Source organism: Anopheles coustani, chromosome 2 (assembly GCF_943734705.1).
Source record: "Anopheles coustani chromosome 2, idAnoCousDA_361_x.2, whole genome shotgun sequence".
Taxonomy (NCBI): Eukaryota; Metazoa; Arthropoda; class Insecta; order Diptera; family Culicidae; genus Anopheles; species Anopheles coustani.
In genome coordinates this window covers 32,209,596-32,228,617 of record NC_071289.1, presented here as the reverse complement: position 1 = coordinate 32,228,617, position 19,022 = coordinate 32,209,596, and the positions used below count along the sequence as shown (strand labels likewise).

The window sequence follows — 19,022 nt, the reverse complement described above, 5'->3', positions numbered from 1 at the left end:
GAATGACGATGATCATGGAAATGATGGTTACAACACGAACATCAATCAGCTCCATTCGCTCCCCTCACTACACTGTTGTTTCCATGTTTGTGTCCTGGAGACCATCATATTGGCCTCCTCATTCTCCTCCCCCTTTCTCACCTTCCGTCAGGCAGCGAGACAAATTCTAGACTAATTTATTTATGATTCTTAAAAACAGAATAATGTCAAAAATAAATAATTATTGTTATCGTGTAATTTTTCTTCGCACTCCAATTAATAAAACGGGAATCGAGTAGACCATCACCGTTGACCCTGGGTCGCGTCGGTCGGTCGGTAAGTTGGTTCTGTTGCTTCCCTACTGTGTCCCTACTTAACCATAATTTCTTCCTATATCCATTTTTCTCGCCTACCATACATAGAAGACACACACATTCGATCAAACGCAACAAACACACAGTCACACATTAATACCAAGACGAATTTCTATTTCAACTTCCAGGACACGCTCAACGAAGGTTCAATTTCCGCCCTGGCTGTGAATAAGGATTTTTTTTGTAATCCTAATTCTTTTCCCTTATTCATCGTCGAGTGCAATTTCTCTCCTTCTATGCAACTTTGCATCCTTCTATGCAGCATTGTTGTGTGCTGGTGTGGGATAACTTACGTACGTGTGTCAATGGGATTCCTTCGTACCTACTAAGTTTACATCTCATATTACTGTTTGTTTCCATCTTTCTTTTTCTATACGGTTCTACTCAAGCTTTCAGTTGATACTTCCTGTGAGTACTTGTTATGAAGTCTAGATTTATCTTTCTATTTTATACACTCTTTTTCACTTATAGCCTGCTTCTCAGTTTTGATTTGTGGCAATATTCTCGCTCCTTTGTTTTGTCCTATTTTTCTTTCTTTTTCTCTTTTTTTTCTCTTTCATTTAGTGACAAGAATGAGCACATGGGGGTAGAATTTGTTTTTGTTTCACTTTTTTATATACGTGGTTTTTTTTACGTTACAGTGTTTCGCATTGCATATCAGATTGAAATGTTCTGAACTATGTGCCACGCCGTCGTCTCGTTCTCCTTATCCGAGAACTTCCCTTTGATTCCTTCTTTTGTCTATGAGTGTGTGTGTTTGAGTATGTGTGTGTGAGTGAATGAGTGTGTGAGTGGATGTTTCGCAACGTACGCCGTAAAAACGGCGTGTGTCCGGGTTGTCTAAAATGTCTTTTTCTTCTCTTACGGTCCATCGCGAACGACGGATAGGGCTTTCCCACAAGATCGTTCGGTGCTCCACCGAACACCGGACTTTTAAAAACCCCAATCCCGTCATCCACCGGAGCGTAAGCTTCCTTTCGTTTAAATGTTCTTTTGGTGGTGGTTGTTGTTGTTGTTGTTGTTGATGTTATTTGCTGTGTCTCCATCTATTTTCTATCCATCCACAAAAAGGATAGAAAACAGCAGGAGCGTACCGCAAAATCGCTGACCTTCGGACCATGATGCCATGTTTGAAACGCGCAGATACATACAACAAAAACGTGCGTACGTTGTTGCGCCAAGGAGTTCTCCTCTCGGCCCTCCTCCCTCCCCCCTCGCTTGACGACGTGTTGAACCGGCAATATTTTCGTACGTAATATCAGTGTGTGTCACTTTTTTCTCTTATATAATGTCTAAGAACGTGTCTCTCCTTCTCTTATATGCCTCAACCTCGTCACTTTTTTGCTTATCTCTCTATTAGTACTACTTCCCTCGACCACACTACACTACATTTATAAGCGTCATTTACTCGTTTTTAGTCAAATCGGCTGATCGTCCCTGTCCGAATCGTGCTGATCCTTACCGCCACCACCGGTGCCGGATAGGTTGAGCGAGCCGGTGCTGCTATCGGAGAACCCACCAGCCGCGGCAGCAGCTGCGGCCGCTGCAGCCGCCTTCGCTTCGGCGGCCATGCGCGCTGCAGCAGCAGCCGCCTGGCGTCCAGCGCTCGATCGCAGCTCACGCTTCCGCTCGGGAACACCGACCGTCGACTCCAAATCTTCGCCACTGCGCGGTCGTTTGCTGCGCGTCGTTCGACGACTACCGGAAGGGGTCGATGAGGAGGCCGCTTGCTGAGCGGCTGCTTGGGCCACTGCCGACGACGACGTACCACCACCGCCGTTCGATTCGCCACCACTCGAGTTGGCGGCGTCGGTGCTGGAGCGCGTTGATTTGCGCGCCCCGGAGGACAGAGAACCACCAGGCATCGCGGAAGAATTACCACCGAACTCCGGAGTGGACTTTTCCGACTCGGAACGATTCGCTTCGTCGTCGTCGGCGCCACCATCGACCAGGCTGTGATGTTGTTGCTGCTGGCGTCTCGATGTCCGACGGCGATCTTCCTCGTGGTGGTGTTGCGTGGCACTGCCAAATCCTGCGCCTCCTCCGCCTGCTTCGTGGTCCGATTCCACTAACGATTCTTTCTCGCTGCCAAGAAGCAGATCATGGTGATGATCACGCTCGCGCCCTTCGTCATATGAACCGGCCTCGGAACGTGCAGCTGTCGCAACCGTCGGTTGTTGATGATGATGTTGTGACGATTCACCAAGCGAGTCAACCTCTTCACGTGCGCGCTTCAATTCGCCACCATCACCACCACCACCGATCATCGACGAACTCGCTGTGCCGTCCATCAACTCACCGGTTGGCTCACGGCGGCGCTTGGATGATGATTCGCCACTACTTCGGTGACGCAGCAGTTGGTCATCGTCTTCCTCTCTGTGGTGTCGCGAGGATGATCGTGGAGGCGGCTCAACAGCCAGCTCCTCCTCCGTCAACTGCCGTCCTCCAGTACTACTGTGATCCTGCTGATGCTGATGATGGTGTTGCTGCTGCTGCAGCTTCTTCTGCTCGGCTGCGGCGGCCGCTGCCGCCGCCATGATGCGCTGCTGTTCGATCAATCGCTGTGCCTCCTGTGCCTCGTGCACCTTCTTCAGATGTTCCTGCTGCAGAAGTTTCTGCTTCTGTTTCAGCAACATTATCTGCTTCTGTGGATCGACGTCCTCATCGTTCAGTATACCCCCGCTCGATTTCGAAAGCTTGGAAGGTGCAATCAAATCTTCCAAATCCATTTCGGGAGCACCACCACCACCTTGTTGTTGTTGTGAGGGTCCACCACCACCCCCGGTGGTGTGTTCCGACGCTGCTGAGGAGCTGGAGGCGGCTACGCCATGGCTGGAACTTGTGCCACCCGGCGAGGAAAGGTTCTGTGGACCCAGCGCGGTGAGGGATAGTGACGCGCTAAGCAAACTGTTGCTGCTACTTCCACTGGCTGCGGCCGAAGAACTTCCCGGGTTCGCAAGAGACACGGACAGTCCAGCGGCTGCCGCACGACTTAGGTCTGCCGCGATACTACTCTCCACGGACGAGCGTAGGCTTCTCTCGGCCGCCGCCGCCGCCGCCGCTGACGACGATGACGAAGACGAGCCTCCGACCAGCCGTTCCGCTGCCATGACGGCCCGCTGTTCTTCACGTTCCCGTCGCTCTAAACGCTCCATCCGATCGCGCTCGTGCCGTTCGTGCCGTTCGCTTCGTTCCCGCTCCCGATGGTGATGCTCACGTTCACGTTCACGCTCGCGTTCCATCAACAAGCTGCTGCTCGATGAGGACGAACTCGACAGGGCCGGACTTTTGGCGCTCAGGTTCAACGACGAAGAACCACCGCCAGCGGCATTCGGAAGCGGAGATGGCGCAAGCGAGATGGTTGTTTGTGAGGGTAATGATGCGGCTATGCTAGCCGGTGTGAGGGTCACCTTGTCGAGCCCGAGTAACGATGCAGCCGTGTCAGTGGCGCTACTGCTGCTGCTTCCACCGACCGCACTCGACCGACTCGAACGGGATGAACTTTTCAGCTCTTCCGGCGCAACGGATGCACTTCCTCCACCTCCTCCTACTCCACCGCCCAGAAGCAACGATGTGGTCTTAGGGTCTAGCTTCGACAGATGGTGCTGTAGTTGAGCCGCTTCGTGTCGCGCTCGTTTCGACTCGGAAGGTGACGGTGGGGTTGGGGAGGACGAGGATGACGTTGGGATGAGGGAAATGGCTGGCCCAACTCCGAGACTTCGAGCTAGTAGCTCGATCGGGTTCTTGCTCAACTGTTCGAACGCATCCTTTAGGTCCTGGTGTTCGCGTGCCTTTTTAGCCGCCGACGGCGATGACGATCGTCCACTTCCACCGGCCCCCCCAGAGCCACCCGCCCCGGAAGAGGCAGCCGACGCTGAAAGTGCATGGGCTGCCATGCCCGCAAAGAGCGCCTGACTGAACTCTGGTGGGATGGGCAGCGGCGGCATATCCTTGCCGGACATGGCCGCCATTGCTGCGGCGGCGGCAGCAGCCTGTGCGGAGGCGGCTGCCGCACTACTACTGCTGCTGCTGCTACTACCGCCCTTCGACGAGGAGGACATCTTGCCGGATGAGCCCGAGAAGGCCGCCTGCATCGCAGCCAAATCTCCCGGGAAGCCCCCGGCGGTGAGTGTTTCCAGGATTTTACGTCGCTCCCGTTCCAATTTCTCGAGCGCCTGTTTGTTGGCCTGTTGTGCGGCCGCACTCTCTCGCGCACGTTTGTCCGATGCGCTGGATCCACTGCCACCGCGACCACTGCCGCTACCACTTCCTCCGCCACCACTCGAACCTGCGGCCACGGCCGCTGCGGCAGCCGAAATGTCGAGCCCAGCGGAACGAGTCAGAGATTCCAGTAAGTGTGTGTCGTGCGGCAGGAGCAGACTCAACTGAGCCGCTTCACGGGCCGCCTGCTGGTGAACTGCGGCGGCCGCTGCAGCCGCTTGCTGCTGCTGTTGGCTCAACCCGGACGAGCGTCCTCCCTTCCCGCTACCTCCCGGAGACGAGGCCGACTGTGAGGCTGAACTTCCCGAACCCATTCCTCCACCACCGCCACCGCGCGAATTCTGCTTACCGGACTGCGATTGACGCGATGTGGTGGTCGAGGTGGTACCGGTCGTCGCACCACTAGCACCCGGCAATCCGTACGGATTCAAACCACCCAAACCGAGTGGAGTGTACAGTAAACTCGGATTGGGGAAGAAGAACGGGAACTGACTGTTGGCGGCTGCTGCTGCGGCTGCTGCAGCTGCTGCCGCGGCTTGCTGTTGCTGTTGTTGGCCCTTTGACGATGAGCCTCCGCCACCTCCTCCCTGCTGACCCGATCCGGTCCCGGACGTTCCGGCACCATCGTTTACCGCCGACGCCGACTGTTTGCCGCGTGATTTTCCTGAACCACCCTTCGTGGGCGTTCCGGCAGCGGCAGCGGCGGCGGCCGCACTCAGTGCTGCCGTCGGGTCGAGTCCAGCCGCGGCCATCATGGCGGCGAGACTTTGCGCGTCCATTCCACCAGCTCCGGCGGCGCCGCCCAGTCCGCCCAAACCGGCCAGATTCGAGAAGAGATTCATGTTGTTCAAATTTCCCAACCCACCGAGCCCGGCCAGTCCTGGCATGCCACCGAACGGCATAAGCAGTGGGTTGTTCTTCGGATCGAAGCTACCCAGTCCCGGGATGCTCGAGAGCAGGTTTGCGTTCAGCCCGGCCAGTCCCGGGAACTGCATGCTGGCGGCGGCTGCTGCTGCTGCCGCTGCGGCCGCTGCATTGTTGCTGCTCTGGGAGTGTTTCTTCGACGAGGACGACGCGGATGTCGACGCGGATCCACCACCACCCGATTGCTGGCCACCACTGCCGCCGGCAGCCGAGCCGTATTGATTGGCTGCGGCTGCGTTCTGCGAGCGCATCTGCTTTGCCGAGCTTCCACCGCTTCCACTTCCGCTGTTATCCGAACCTTTCGTCGCGAGGATACCCGGTCCGCCGGGTAGCGTGATCGATTCGGCCCACTTTGGATCGATCTCGTAGGCCGGATTGTCCGCCAACCACTGGGTAAGACGCTTGAGCTGGGGCGCCTTGTTGCCGGTCAGCCGCTTGCCGTTGATTTTGTTGATGACGGCGACGTACTCATCACCGGTTAGATTCTTCCAGTTAAATTGCATCGGATTGCTATCCACTTGTTGTTGTTGTTGTTGCTGGTGATGGTGCTGTTGTTGTTGCTGTTGTTGTTGCTGCTGTTGTTGTTGCTGCTGCTGTTGTTGCTGCTGTTGCTGCTGCTGCTGAAGACTACTGTTGGCCGAACCGCGGGTAGAGCGTGAACTTGTTCCTCCCTGACCAGACGATTGAGCACCACCCCGTGACCTCGAGCGCGACAGATAGTCCATGCCCATCGCCTGCTCGGTAAGGGCGGCCGTTTGTTCTGCGAGCCACTTGTTAACCTTCGCATCGTGCGCACTTCCGTACTGGCCAAGCTTCGAGCTCAACTCTGCCGCCTGCTTCATCTCGGCGAACATCGCCTCGTAGGCCTTGCGCTGGGGTGAATTGGCCGGCAGCGACTGGATCAGCTTCTGCTGTTGCTTAAGGAAGGCCTGCTGCTCAACCTGTGCCGCCTGGGCGAATAGTGCGTTCAGACTGTCCTTCGTCGACAGTGCGCCACCCATACCGGACATGCCTTGCAGAGCAGCCTGCATACTAGCGGCAGCCGCCGCCGCACTCTGACCACTGCTCGACGAAGAACTACCACGACCACCACCACTACCATCTTGACCCTTCGGATTGCCCGGAACGCTCGTAACGGTGATGGTGAACGGTTTCTGCGGTGGCTGCTGGCTAACCGAGGACGGCGCGCTGGCCGGTGTGACGGAAACGCTCGGTGGAATTTGCGGTTTCTTCATTGAACTGCCGGAGAAGCTACCACCGGGCGGTGTTGGGTCGCCAAAGATGGTCTTGTGCTCCTTGGCCGCCGACAAACCGAGCACGATTTCATCCAGCTTGCGGCGTTTCTTCTCCTTTCCGAGTGGCGGCTCTTCGATCGGTACGCTCACGTTGTTCTTTTTCATCAGCTTAGAGAGCATGTCGTTCAGCTTGCCCTTGCCAGCCGCCGCCGCTGCCGCGACCGCTGCCGACGGTGACTGCTGCTGCTGCTGGTGCTGATGGGCCGCGCTCAGCATACCCGAGGACATGTTCGCGCTGGTGATGCTGATGCCGCTCGGAAGCTGCTGGCCGCCGGCAGAGGACTTTTTGTTCTTGCCGATCGAAAAGTCCTGCACCTCGCTCAGGTCCATCGGGCCACCCATACCACCGAGGCCACTGCTATTCTTGATCATATCGGCAATGTTCACCTTCGGTAGGCTATAACTGTGAGGAGAAACAAAAGAAACATCGAACTCATATTAGTTATCCTCCAAACTTTTCGTCTCGCCATTCGATTCTCACCTCGAAGATAAATCAATCGGTGTCAGTGTGCTGGAAGTTCCGGGAATGAGTGTCGGCTTCGGGTACGACATCTGATTCCGTGGGCCGTGCTGGTGTGCTGGCGGTGGCTGCAAAGCGTTAGCATTTCCGCTGGACCCACTGCCACCGCGAGCATTGCCTCGACCGCTAACCACTTCCTGCACGTCGTCATCGTTCCACTGCAGGCTGCCGCCCGCACCACCACTGTTCGATGTCGAGCTGTGTGCCTGCTGCGATTTGGAACTGCCTGTAGGTACTGGAAAAAAGAAAAGGTAGAAATGGATAATAAGTCATTACAAAAAAATCTTTACTTCTTGGAGGTTCGCAATGTTTTCACATATGTTGACAAGTTTGCATTTTGTGGCGGATTTCTCTCAAGCGTTTAGTTTAGTTTGAGTATAGGACGGTAGGACGGTGAGTATAAGGGGTTGGATAAACTGACTGACGGATTACCTAATGAGTAATCTAATAATCTGACAAGTTTTGTTCACCATTTAAACAAATTACAAATTGACGAAACTCATTGTGTGAGCAATTTCTTACCAAACAGAATTGCATAATGCTTATCTCAAATCTTGTATCATAAACGTATGTACAGGGTACTTGACGATTTTTTTTTATTCCGAAAAAACACGACGATGGCAAAATGGTTGCTCGTTTGGCACTAATGGCAACAAGGCGAAGTCACTGGACAGTCAAAATTTGGTTTTGGCACCCAGTTTAACATAATAGTGTCTCCTTTTGGTAGTGTGATAAGACAAGCCACCTGGGAGTGGGAGTTTATATTATCCACTTTCCGGTTAAATGGGTTTCAGAAGTTTAAAACTAAAATACTTCCCGAAACTATTTACATCGAAGAGGAATACTAGGAACATTATCTAATTTTACGAATTAGTTATGATTTTTGCCCAGCGAATAAGCATTAATCCATAGACATAACTTAAAACAATGTAAGGCGAAAGGAAAGTTCAGGCTCGTAAGTAGTGTAAAAGAGGGTCTGTCTACTCTTTTGCTACTACAGCGGCATAATGTCTACTTTTGAATGGAATTAGAATTAGAAAAGAAGCTATAATATTAGAAAAAGAAGCAAAATCGATCATTACCTGGACTCTGAGTATTATTCAGCAGCGCATGCAATTTCGCCCGCTCGGTTTCAACATCGATAGCAATATGACGCTTGCGTTTCTTACTTGCCGGCGGCATCGATACACCCGCCGCAGTCGCAGCTGCATGCGCAGCCGCCATGGACATACTCTGGTGATTCATCGCCGCCGAAGATCCGGACGACGAAGCGCCGACTACTCCACTGCTCATAAGCGAGGCAACCACATTCCCAGCGGCCGAACCGCTTCCACCGGCCGCTGCCACAGCAGCCGCAACCGCCGCAGCGGAATGCTGCTGGTGTTGTTGGTGCTGAAGCTGCTGCTGCTGGTTCTGTTGCTGCTGGATGGCGGCCGCCTGGCTGCTGATTTGTTTCGCGTTCTGGTGATCGGTCGTGATCGTGATCACATCCGGCGTGCTGGAAGTTGATCGACGTACCGCATCATCGTTCACCGGAATGATGCGCTTGATCGTCTCGTACAGTGGAATGTCCAGGTCGATGCCGAGACAACCGGTGTACGCAGAGTACGACTTGCCAACGGGCCACTCACCCTGCTCCACGCAGTAGATGATGTGACCGACGCGTCGCTCGAGCGCAAAATCGCGGAACCACTTCACGATCATCGACGTGTCGATCATGCTGGCGAATTTGCTCATAGCTGCAAAACGAAGAAAATGATAAATTTGTAAACAAATTAATTTTCATCACAACGCGAAAACATAAAAACAGTTGGTGAAATACATACTCTTCAAATCTTCCTTGGTGAAGCTGCTGCTGTCTAGCTGCTTTAGCTTCATCAACGGCTGGAACACTTCCAGGTCGGGGAAACGCGCCTTTAGTTCAGCTGCCTGCTTCGAACAACGTTCTTCCTCCGTCAGATTTACAATCGCCACCGTCGGAGGCTTCACCTCGACCGGTTTCTTCTCTTCGACGATAATCACATCCGGCGAAGGGGAACGTTCCGGCTGTTTCGGTTTTTCTGGCGTCACCGAAGCTGCCACTGCAGCATCGTCGCTAGTTTTTTCAGCAGCTATCGGCACGGCTGCTGTTTCCGGAACGGCGGCTGATGCTGTGCCCTCTTCGGTTTCCTTCTCTACCAGTTTTTCTGGCGACTTGACAGTATTAGCAGCTTCAGTAGCATTGCTAGAAGCGGCGTCTTCAGCTTCCGTGACCTTTTCAACCGTCTCTGGTTCCGATTGCTTATCTTTCGATGACTCAGAGAGTTCCTTTGCCGGGGACGCTGGAGCTGCTTCTGGCGAAGTAGCCTTTGGAGCAGCAGGTTCGTCTACCTTCGGAGATGCGTCTTCTTCCATTTTCTCCGATTCATCGATAGCCTTTGCCTTCTGATCCTCGGCATTTTCGGTAACGGCAGATTTTGCCTCGCCACCATTTTCTTCCTGCACAGCAGTTGAAGGTTTATCTTCATTGTCCTTAGTTTCCCCGGATTGTTTACCCTCTGCGACATCGTTAGTACTCTTTTTCGGCGAACCTGAAGCGATTGTGATGAGTTCATCGGTCTTCTGCTCATCTTCCGATTTGCGTTCTTCACCGATTGGAGAAGTTTCGACAGGAGCATCCTCCTTCATTGGTTGAACAACGTCCTTTTCAGGTTCCTTCTCCAACTGCTCAGTCTTTGCTTCTTCCTTTTCCGCTACCGGCAACTCATCGACTTCCATTGCATCTTTCTTTTCCGGTACTGCATCAACAGCAACACTTTCGGTCGCTTTCTCCTCGACCACATCGGAGGAGGTTGTGTCCATCTTTTCATCGACTTTCTCTTTCTCGTCGACGACTTCCGGAGTAGTTTTGCCATCCTTCTCTTCGGCCATCAGCTGATCGTGACATTTTTCGACAACGGCCTCCGATGTTTTAGTTTCTGGTTCTGCTGCTATCGCCTCTGATTTGTCGTTCACTTCATCAGCCGCTGGTGGATCCACACTCATTTTCTCCTCTTCGCCTGCTTCCGGTTGCTTTTCGCTTCCGTTCTCTGCTGGTGCGGTCGTCGGCGCTAATTCCGGTTCGGTCGACTTGGATTCCATTGTTGTGTTCTCAACGGTGTCCAGCTTCTCGGCGGATGCTTCATCGACAACCTTCTCGGGTACAACAGGATGATCCTCCTCTTTATTATCGACTGTCATTGTGTCTTCGGCCTTGGATTCATCGACGGCGGCGGCAGAGACCGGTGAAGTAATCGTCGACTCTTTCGTTAGCTCTACCACCATGGACGACGACTCTTCGGCGGACAGTTTCTCAGAGGCTGCTTTATCGTCCGCAACGTTTTCAGATGATTCTTTTTCGGCGGTATCATCCTTCTCGGACGATTCCTTGTCCTCCAGCAATTTGGCATCCACCACCTCAACTGGAACAGAAGTTTCGGTAGCACCACCGTCTTCAGAAACAGATTTCTTGGGACTTTCCGGGCCGCTCTCTGGGGTATCCTTCTTTTCGGGACTTGAAGTGGCGGTAACTGCAGCCTTTTCGCCCTCCGATACTTCCATCGTTGTGTCGGTGGTGTTTTCAGTAACCTCTTGTTTCACCGGTGATGCAGGAGCAACAACTTCAACCTTCGCAATAGCTTCACTAGCTTCCTTTTCCGGCGATCCGTCTACTGCTATTGCCACCACAGCCGTCGCTGGTTCTTTTTCTTTCTTCACAGCTAAATCCGGAACGGTGGTAGTGGTGGAGGTGGTCGACGACTTCTCTGGAGACGAAGCCTTCTTCGAGGCGGCTGCCGCTTCCGCTTTAGCCGCCGCTTCCGCCTGCATTTTCAGCAGCTGCTGATTTTGCAGCTGAATCTGCATCTCGAGCTGCTGCAGATACTTCTTGGCAGATTCGAAGAACGGAAACTCAGGATCGGCTAGAATTAGCTGCTCCGAGCGATAGATACCGTACTTTAGCACCGCCCTCAGCAGCTCACGATCGTGCCGACCCGGAATCCACCAATCGGGTGTATCGAGATTATTCTCGCACAACCGGATGTTTTCTTCCAGCTTCGGATGCTTTACGATCTGGCGCGCCTTCGACAGCAGCTCCAGCCGGTCGAGGATGAGCTTAGCGTGGTCTTCGGTAACGTCATCTACCAAACCGTCGAGCCCCTTCTCCTCCTCGGTCAGTTTTACGCCGGCCTGCCGTTTGCACATCGCGATGAACACTTTGTAGAAGTCGCTCAGATTTTCGTCCGTCTTTTTGTCCAGCTTGGCGAACACTTTGAAACTGTGGGAAGAAATTTAAATACAATTTTCCATTAGCAAACCACACGTCATCCAAGAAATTATATCCATTGCTTTACATACCGACTCCAATCGGGCGTGGGAACGGTGGTATTGGGCTGCAAATCGATGCCATATCCCGTGAGGACGCGAATAAACTCATTCTCTTCGCGTCTCGTCCACTTCTTTGGAATCTGTTCCAAACGGACTCGTTCGCGTTCGCGCATGACTTGTTCGTTCTTTTCGCGCCGCTCCATTTTCTACAGATACGAAGAAAAGAACGGATCAAATTTACGTCCATCGAATACTCGCTCGCTATTGACGAGTTAATGCTTCTAGTGCTCCGTATAACAAAAGTAATAATCTAACGCAGAAACTCCTCAAAAAAATAATCGACAAATTACACAAGAGAAATGAAACGTAACACAAAAAAATCCTATATGACTACCTATGCAACAAATCCACGGTTTGCGAAATCCTACACAAAATATACTGACTAAAAACAAAATGTCTTACAAACAAAAATACTTCCCACAACCGCTCAAACTTACTAATAAAAAGTATAATGTCTCTCAGAAAACAGTTTTAATTGAACCGTTATAAAAAAAAATATTCGCCTTTTTTATCCCTGAAATTATGACCCCCGGGCACTATTTCCTATTTGTATATCTTTGATTCCTTTTTCGTGAACCGAAAAACCATGCTCCATAAGGAAGAAAAATAGCGGAAATAGTTAAACAGAAGTGATATTCGGGATCAGAAATGCACATAATACTAACCAAATACATTGCTAGCTTCTGTAGATCTATGTTTGCCAGCTGATTTGGATCGGCCGGGTTCAGACCGAGGCCTAGGCTGAGCATTAGGCTGAAATCTGCCGCCGTTGGCATGCCGGTCGTCGGTGCCTGTAACCCTCCGCTTCCAGCTCCCGTACCGCTGGTTGATGGTTGCGGTTGCTGCTGTGATCCGACGCCCTTACCTTGTGGACCAACACCGGGCAAAACGACACCGCTTGTGCCGTACGTACCACTCGTGCCACCACTTACGACTGCACCCCCTCCGACAGAGGGATGATTCATGCCAACCACCATTTGCGAGCCTCCAGGACCGACAATCTGTGCAGATCCCTGCTGCTGCTGTTGCTGCTGCTGTTGTTGCTGCTGCTGAGGTGGAGTGGCAATCATTGGGCCGGGAGTTGTCGATGGAGTTGAAGGCGACGACGATGATTGGCCGGATAAGGTCGGAGTGCCAGCCGGTGGGATAATCGTCTGTAGCTACACATAATCGTTGTTGAACCATACACACACACATACACACAGTAACAAACAAATCCAACGGACGATGATCGAAGAGAAATCAGTAGCATTGCACGGTAGCAATTCCGATGTTGTTGGCAAATTTCGGTATTCAAGGGAGAAAAGGGAACAGTCGGAGGAATAGAATCGATTCATTAACAAAATTTGATCAGAAAGCATTTTCGGTAAGATCGTTATTAAAAGAATGTTTTGTTAAAATAAAATGAAAAGAGTATGAAAGTTAAATAAGGGATAAGTAATGAGTAAAAGCAACACACACAAAATGGCGAGCGGACGAAAATTGATGCATAAAGAATTGTTGTGAGAGAAAATCATCATAAATGTAATTTAAATATCATGAATGAATGTGGAACATAAGATAGGGCACCGAAGAAAATGAGGATTTATGTTGTGATCCCTTTGCGAATTTTTAATGAAACCTTAGAGGACTTGAATTTGTTGATAATAAAAAATTGCAATACATATACGTAACGTAAAAGACATTACAAACGTGTTTGTAAGTCATTTTTATATTAATATGCTGATGAGTTAATTACCCTAATTAAAAGAAGTACAACAACGAACAAATTCTTTTGCTAACTGTAGTGCACACTAGTACAATCAATGGAGCATACGATACAGGATTCTGTTGTGTCTAGGAGAGAGTATTGCCAAAAACTAAAAAACTAATCTCGAACAATACCAAACTACGTGTGCTCTCGTCTGAATAATCAGTTTTTTTAAAGTAAATTATGCAAAATAACGATAATCTGGTCATGCATGAACTTAGTGAAACAAATAAAACAAAATAATATGCAAAATACATGATTAGAAATGAATACCGATAGTACAGATAGAAAAAAGCATGCAAAAAGAAAGTGATGATAGATCAAAAGGAGGACAACAACTGAAGGAAAAGCTGTCCACTCTACTATTGTCGATTGACGTACCTTGGCTTTCTGTTGCTGCTTCAGCTCCTCCTTCTTATAGTTGCGCTGGTAGGAAGTGATGACGCGCCGTAAGCGCGTGTTTAGATCCTGCATCGTCGGCCATACAAGATCCGGATTGAGCAGGTCCGATGGGGCCGGTGTCGGCGCTGCGCTAGTTGTACCAGCTGTGGATTCTTCATCATCTAGATTAGTATTTATTACAACAAAAGGGGGCCATTGTTAGGATAAAACCAAATCTACCATCTAAAACTCTGCTCTATCTACATGGTGATGGAGGTGATGATGAAAAGGTAATGGTGGGTAGGTGTGGGTGTGTTTGTGCTGCGGTGGAGGTTGGAGGAGGTGCGCTATATAGTGTTTGTGCGATTTGTGCGGGCCAACGGTTCGGAAAATTGTGCAACGAAATATTTCACAGATAAATTATTAATAAGGACAGTGCACACACCAATAGGTAACACAAGGACATTTTTACAAACAAAAGTACTACTTGTACGAAGGAATCTACTAAACCCAGCCGAATCTGGACACGCAGAACTAAGGAATCTTCTAGTTCCATCGATTCTCTCCTATTCATATCGGCTGGGTTTACTATGTTTGTTTCAAAAAATAACTTATCTGGCAGGAAAAGACACAAACGATGATAGGGTAGTTGATAAAGGAATGGGATGAAATGAACGCATGAATGAATCCGTGATCGTGCAGATCTAACTCACCATCCTTCAACTCGATGCCGACGGAACTCGCCCGGATCGTCTCCGAGGGGCCACCGTCTTCTTGATCTTCTTCGTTGTCTCCTTGCTTGGAGTTAGCATCATCATCGTTCCTATTGCGTGGAGGGAAAAGAAAAGAAACCAAAACATTTTTATATTGCGCTCCAAAATGCTATTGAAACAAATTGCGAATTACTCGAAACAATTGCTGCAAAATGTATGCAAATGAACACAAAATTTTTTAATTTGTGCAAGTATGTTTATGCCTTCCACTTGACCCTGGTTTTTCTTGCGGTAGAGATGGTACTTGTTTCGAAATGAGAAATCAATGCTCGAGGTTAATGCTTTGCTCAGGGGTCTAAAACCAAAATGATTGATATTATATTAATTAACAAGGAAGAGGGTTATTTAAAAAAAGTGCGGGGGTTATCTAATGATTATAGCCAGTTACTTTTTTAATCATCCGTGAAATGAACGTTTACAGAAAGAAGCATGAAGTACAGTGAAAGACATTGAGGTACAATGATTCCTAGGGACTAGTTTGTTGGCAAATGAAGAAATCGAACCGATCGAATTTCCCCCCGCGAAGTCAAGGGTAAATACCGTTGTCTATATTAGACTGTTGGTCTACTTAAGAATCAGTTCACAGCCAATTAAATATAAGGAATCTTCTGCAAACGCATCGTTGAATCGTTCGAGAAATTTGAAGATAAAACACAGATAAACACACAAAATTGTACAAACAATCATACGGAAAAATGGTATGAATGTTAAAGGAAAGCATTTGCAAGCCAAATGGAAATGCGATAAACAATTTGAGGTAAATGTAGAGTTATTTTTATTGATGTAATTTACTTGGAGCATTGGACAAAAATTTAAAAAAAAACATTCAAAATCGTCGCTGAAAAATGCATTGCGGTTATAAATAAGAACAAACATTTATTGTGTTGCACGTTTCATTCAACATTTCAAAAAGTAACACAAACATTTGTGTCTAGTATAACGAGATGAGATTGAGAAGAAAATATTAGATAAACAGAAACAAACAAGAAAATACAATACAGCACAGAGAAGAGAAAAGAGACGGAGTATTAATAAAGCAAACGAGAAACTTACTCTTTGACAATCGCTGTCTCTTCGACGGTGCCGTCGCCTGGACCGCAGTGGCTCTGGAAGCAGAGCATCGGATCCGCCCGCATCGCACGGTAGTTTTCGCAGCCCAGTTTGTACGTGCCCACCAACAAACTTCGATCGCAACAATTTGGATTCCACCATGAGCACGGCAGCTGATCGGGCGTAGGCGGTGGCCGAATTGGGAGATCGCTACAAGTGTATACGGAAACGGAGCAAACGGAGCAACACGCGCCACGTACACACACATACAAACACACGCACGTGAGGTAGGGCGGGCGGGTAACAAAAAAGAAGAAACGTAAATAATTTGCTCATAAACGTATTGGGAAGGTAAAGGACGGGAGGAGATTCCGTAAGGCAGACGAAAAGCGTCACTGGATGTATACGAAAGGTTGAAAGTGTGGGGTTTTCAACAAAACAATAATACGATTCATTCAAAACCCGATCTAGGATTCATCTAGGGTTGCATCCGGGGATGCATTCTTTGTTCCTTCGTCGAAAGATTCATAAACATTCGCAAAAAAAGGTAAAGTCTTTCAAAACGAAATTAAAGTAATAGGACATAAAGAGTTTATTGGATCTTTAGTGTAGTTTAATTCTCATAGCAAAGATTTCCCTTTGAATTTTTGGGAGCCTCAAAATTTTAACGCCACGGTTTGCCATCTGCGTTTGCTCAGTAGTGGTTCAGTTTCGATTTGAATTTCGCGTGTTAGTTTTGTCTTTTGTAAACGTGGTAAATTGCAATGTTTGATGATTTTTTAAACACAAAAACTTAGCACACATACACACATACACAGAGAAGTGAAATATAGAGAAAGACAAAAATGCCCAACATTCATTCGGTGTTGGGCAAACATGAATTACCCACCCGCAAAAAAACCGAGAGAACCACTCTTTCCAATGGTTCGAAAAATGTAAACCATCCAAACAAATGTTTAAAAAAGGGATAAATAACAACAAGAAGATAAAAACACTGAGATTCAGAAAAATGACCACTTTTCAACAATGAAACCACAACTCAAACAAGAACTAAAAGAAAAAGTATCAATAGTTTTGCTTGAGAATATAAAGACAACCACATGTAGGACGACATGTGAAACAAACATTAGAAAGAGATGAAGAAGAATAATTATAAAAAAAACCGTGTGAAAAGGTACATAGAAAAGAAATATCGTGGATATATCGTATTAAGTAAAAGGGGGAATAAACATCCGAAATAAAATACACACATACATTGGTAGAGAAACCAAAACAATTGCAAAGATATACTATCAAAATTCCTTACAGGTTGCCAGAAGATACTTAAATGGAGGATCTTTTACACATAACCATCGTAAGTAAATAAAGGAATCCGATGGAATGGGCAACCGATCATTGACTCTTAGTATGGATGTATATAAACGACGGATCACGAGCAAGAAGGGATTTAAGAAACATTTAAATTAAAGAACAATTAAAACCATTGCAAAAATATCTTTCTGTCTCGTAATGGTGAATTATTGCTAACAAATATATACTTGTCCCTCAAACAGTTGTTTCATGTGTGTAATAAACAATGCATGACATCGAATGACAATTGGTTTAAAATGTTGCAAAAAAAATAAAACAAACAATAAACTTTACGCACGAGCGAATGGTCCCCATCAGAGCGATTTTAAATATTTAGCAAAAATGAACTGTAAAACTGTGCGAAGAAATACTAGAATTGGACAGACTGTTAAAGATAGTATGGGATGAACATGAAGCGATGTTAATTAATCTTGTTATTTGTGCATTATTCATGTGACCTAAATCATCCCATATGAACCGATGTCATGGTAAATCAATATTGGTAAATAGGAGATATCAAGAGCATCAGCTCAATGTTGCAATAACGCATGGAAACCTTAGACAGGATAGGTAGGTGATCTCCTTCGACGAGGTATGAAGAGTGTAGATGGATGAATATTATTAAAGGGACGGGGAACTGAGAGTGATATCTATCGCCCATCAAAAAATGTAAGCAACAGACAATTGTGGTAGTGGCGATTTCTTTATACCTGGCATTGGCACCTTCGTTGATTTGATTGACCAAATCGCCGAGCACCTCGTGCTTGATGTAGTACAACATACGAACGCGCAGCAGCACCCTGGAAAAGAAAAGAATGAATAAATGGTGAGTAAATGGGGTGGTACGGTGAGCTTTATGTGAAATTATTCTTCCAATCCTCTCCTCCGCTTTGGTGTTTTCCCTTAAAATCATGCTCAATGCCAATTATTTGCAAAAGCGGAGCGATGGATAAAAACATCGATGTAGACGGAATCATGAGGGGAATCATCGCGAAAGCCAACATTTGATCGTGCTCACTTGTTTGCGTGTCTGGTCAGGTGCTTCTTGTAGTTGATGTCGAGCAGATTGTCCGCATCATATTTGTCGTCTTTGCTCCAGTGGTGTGGATCGGACACCGGGGTAGTGGTGCCGCCCGTATCGGACCCAGATTTGGCCGACTTTTCCGGCTTCGGACCTGACGAGTTTGAGGACGCATCTTCGTTGGCGTCACACGCCACAGCACCACTGCTGGCCGGTGCACCGCCGGTGCTGCTGGTTGCCGTCGCTGCCGTTGCGCTGGAGGAAGGTGACTGAGTGATCGTGAGAGACCCTCCTGGGGTAACTGGGCCACCACCACCGTTACCTCCCGATTCCCGCTTAGGTGTGTTACAGGCGGACGTTGAACCGGAGGTTGATTTACGTCCTTTAAGGAAAAGCGAAAATAAAGGCGTTAATTGTTTCCATCACAAACCTCTCTTCCGGGGGTTTAAATCTACCTTTAGCGTTACGTCCCCTCGGCACCAAATTGTGCAAGCCACTGTGATTGCGGGCGATTTCCCGCTGCTCACCGCCTTCGTTCGGCGTTATCAGGTCCCAGATGAAGTTTTTGATCTTCTCGTCACCCTGATACCGCTCCAGACAGTAGAGTAGCTGTAGAGAAGAAAATACGAACGAAATGTATTAACAAGTGAGACATATAAATAAACGCACATCGTTGGAGCCAATGCTGACATTCATTCAGTACGTGAATAGTGAGAAGTATAATGTGTTTTACTCAGCGAAAACCTAAAGTTTTCTCAATATTAGCATAGTAATCATCATTGTGATGAATTGAGCGAGAAAGTGGGGACACAATGAATGGATTCTGGGCTACTTACGATCACACGAGCACAATCCTCAACGTCCTGCTCACGCCAGCCGCGTTTGAACTGTCCCTGTTCAAGTATTTCCGTCCAGCGAGCCCATCTAAAAATGGAGAAGATAAAAGCAATGAAATTATGTTCAAGGGCTCTAGTCGTATT

At 48.5% G+C, this 19,022-nt stretch overlaps 1 protein-coding gene across 4 annotated transcripts in view; it reads right to left on the bottom strand.

Moving 5' to 3' along the window:
* Nucleotides 1-808: 808 nt before the first annotated feature.
* The window catches only part of LOC131261945 (uncharacterized), a 57,542-nt gene continuing 39,328 nt past the window's right edge, over nucleotides 809-19,022 (bottom strand). Inside the window, exons 6-19 of one of the 4 annotated variants that reach the window (XM_058263817.1) lie at nucleotides 18,879-18,966; nucleotides 18,498-18,651; nucleotides 18,331-18,424; nucleotides 18,040-18,273; nucleotides 17,732-17,821; nucleotides 15,675-15,881; nucleotides 14,562-14,671; nucleotides 13,849-14,030; nucleotides 12,383-12,877; nucleotides 11,688-11,863; nucleotides 9,140-11,607; nucleotides 8,396-9,052; nucleotides 7,275-7,548; nucleotides 809-7,196 (exon numbers count right to left, since the gene is read on the bottom strand). In XM_058263817.1, coding sequence (XP_058119800.1) covers nucleotides 1,772-7,196; nucleotides 7,275-7,548; nucleotides 8,396-9,052; nucleotides 9,140-11,607; nucleotides 11,688-11,863; nucleotides 12,383-12,877; nucleotides 13,849-14,030; nucleotides 14,562-14,671; nucleotides 15,675-15,881; nucleotides 17,732-17,821; nucleotides 18,040-18,273; nucleotides 18,331-18,424; nucleotides 18,498-18,651; nucleotides 18,879-18,966 — 10,654 coding nt within the window. In that variant the 3' untranslated portion in view covers nucleotides 809-1,771. Of the gene's footprint in view, nucleotides 7,197-7,274; nucleotides 7,549-8,395; nucleotides 9,053-9,139; nucleotides 11,608-11,687; nucleotides 11,864-12,382; nucleotides 12,878-13,848; nucleotides 14,031-14,561; nucleotides 14,672-15,674; nucleotides 15,882-17,731; nucleotides 17,822-18,039; nucleotides 18,425-18,497; nucleotides 18,652-18,878; nucleotides 18,967-19,022 lie in introns of all 4 variants that reach the window. The other 3 variants (XM_058263818.1, XM_058263819.1, XM_058263820.1) reach the window with 3 other exon arrangements.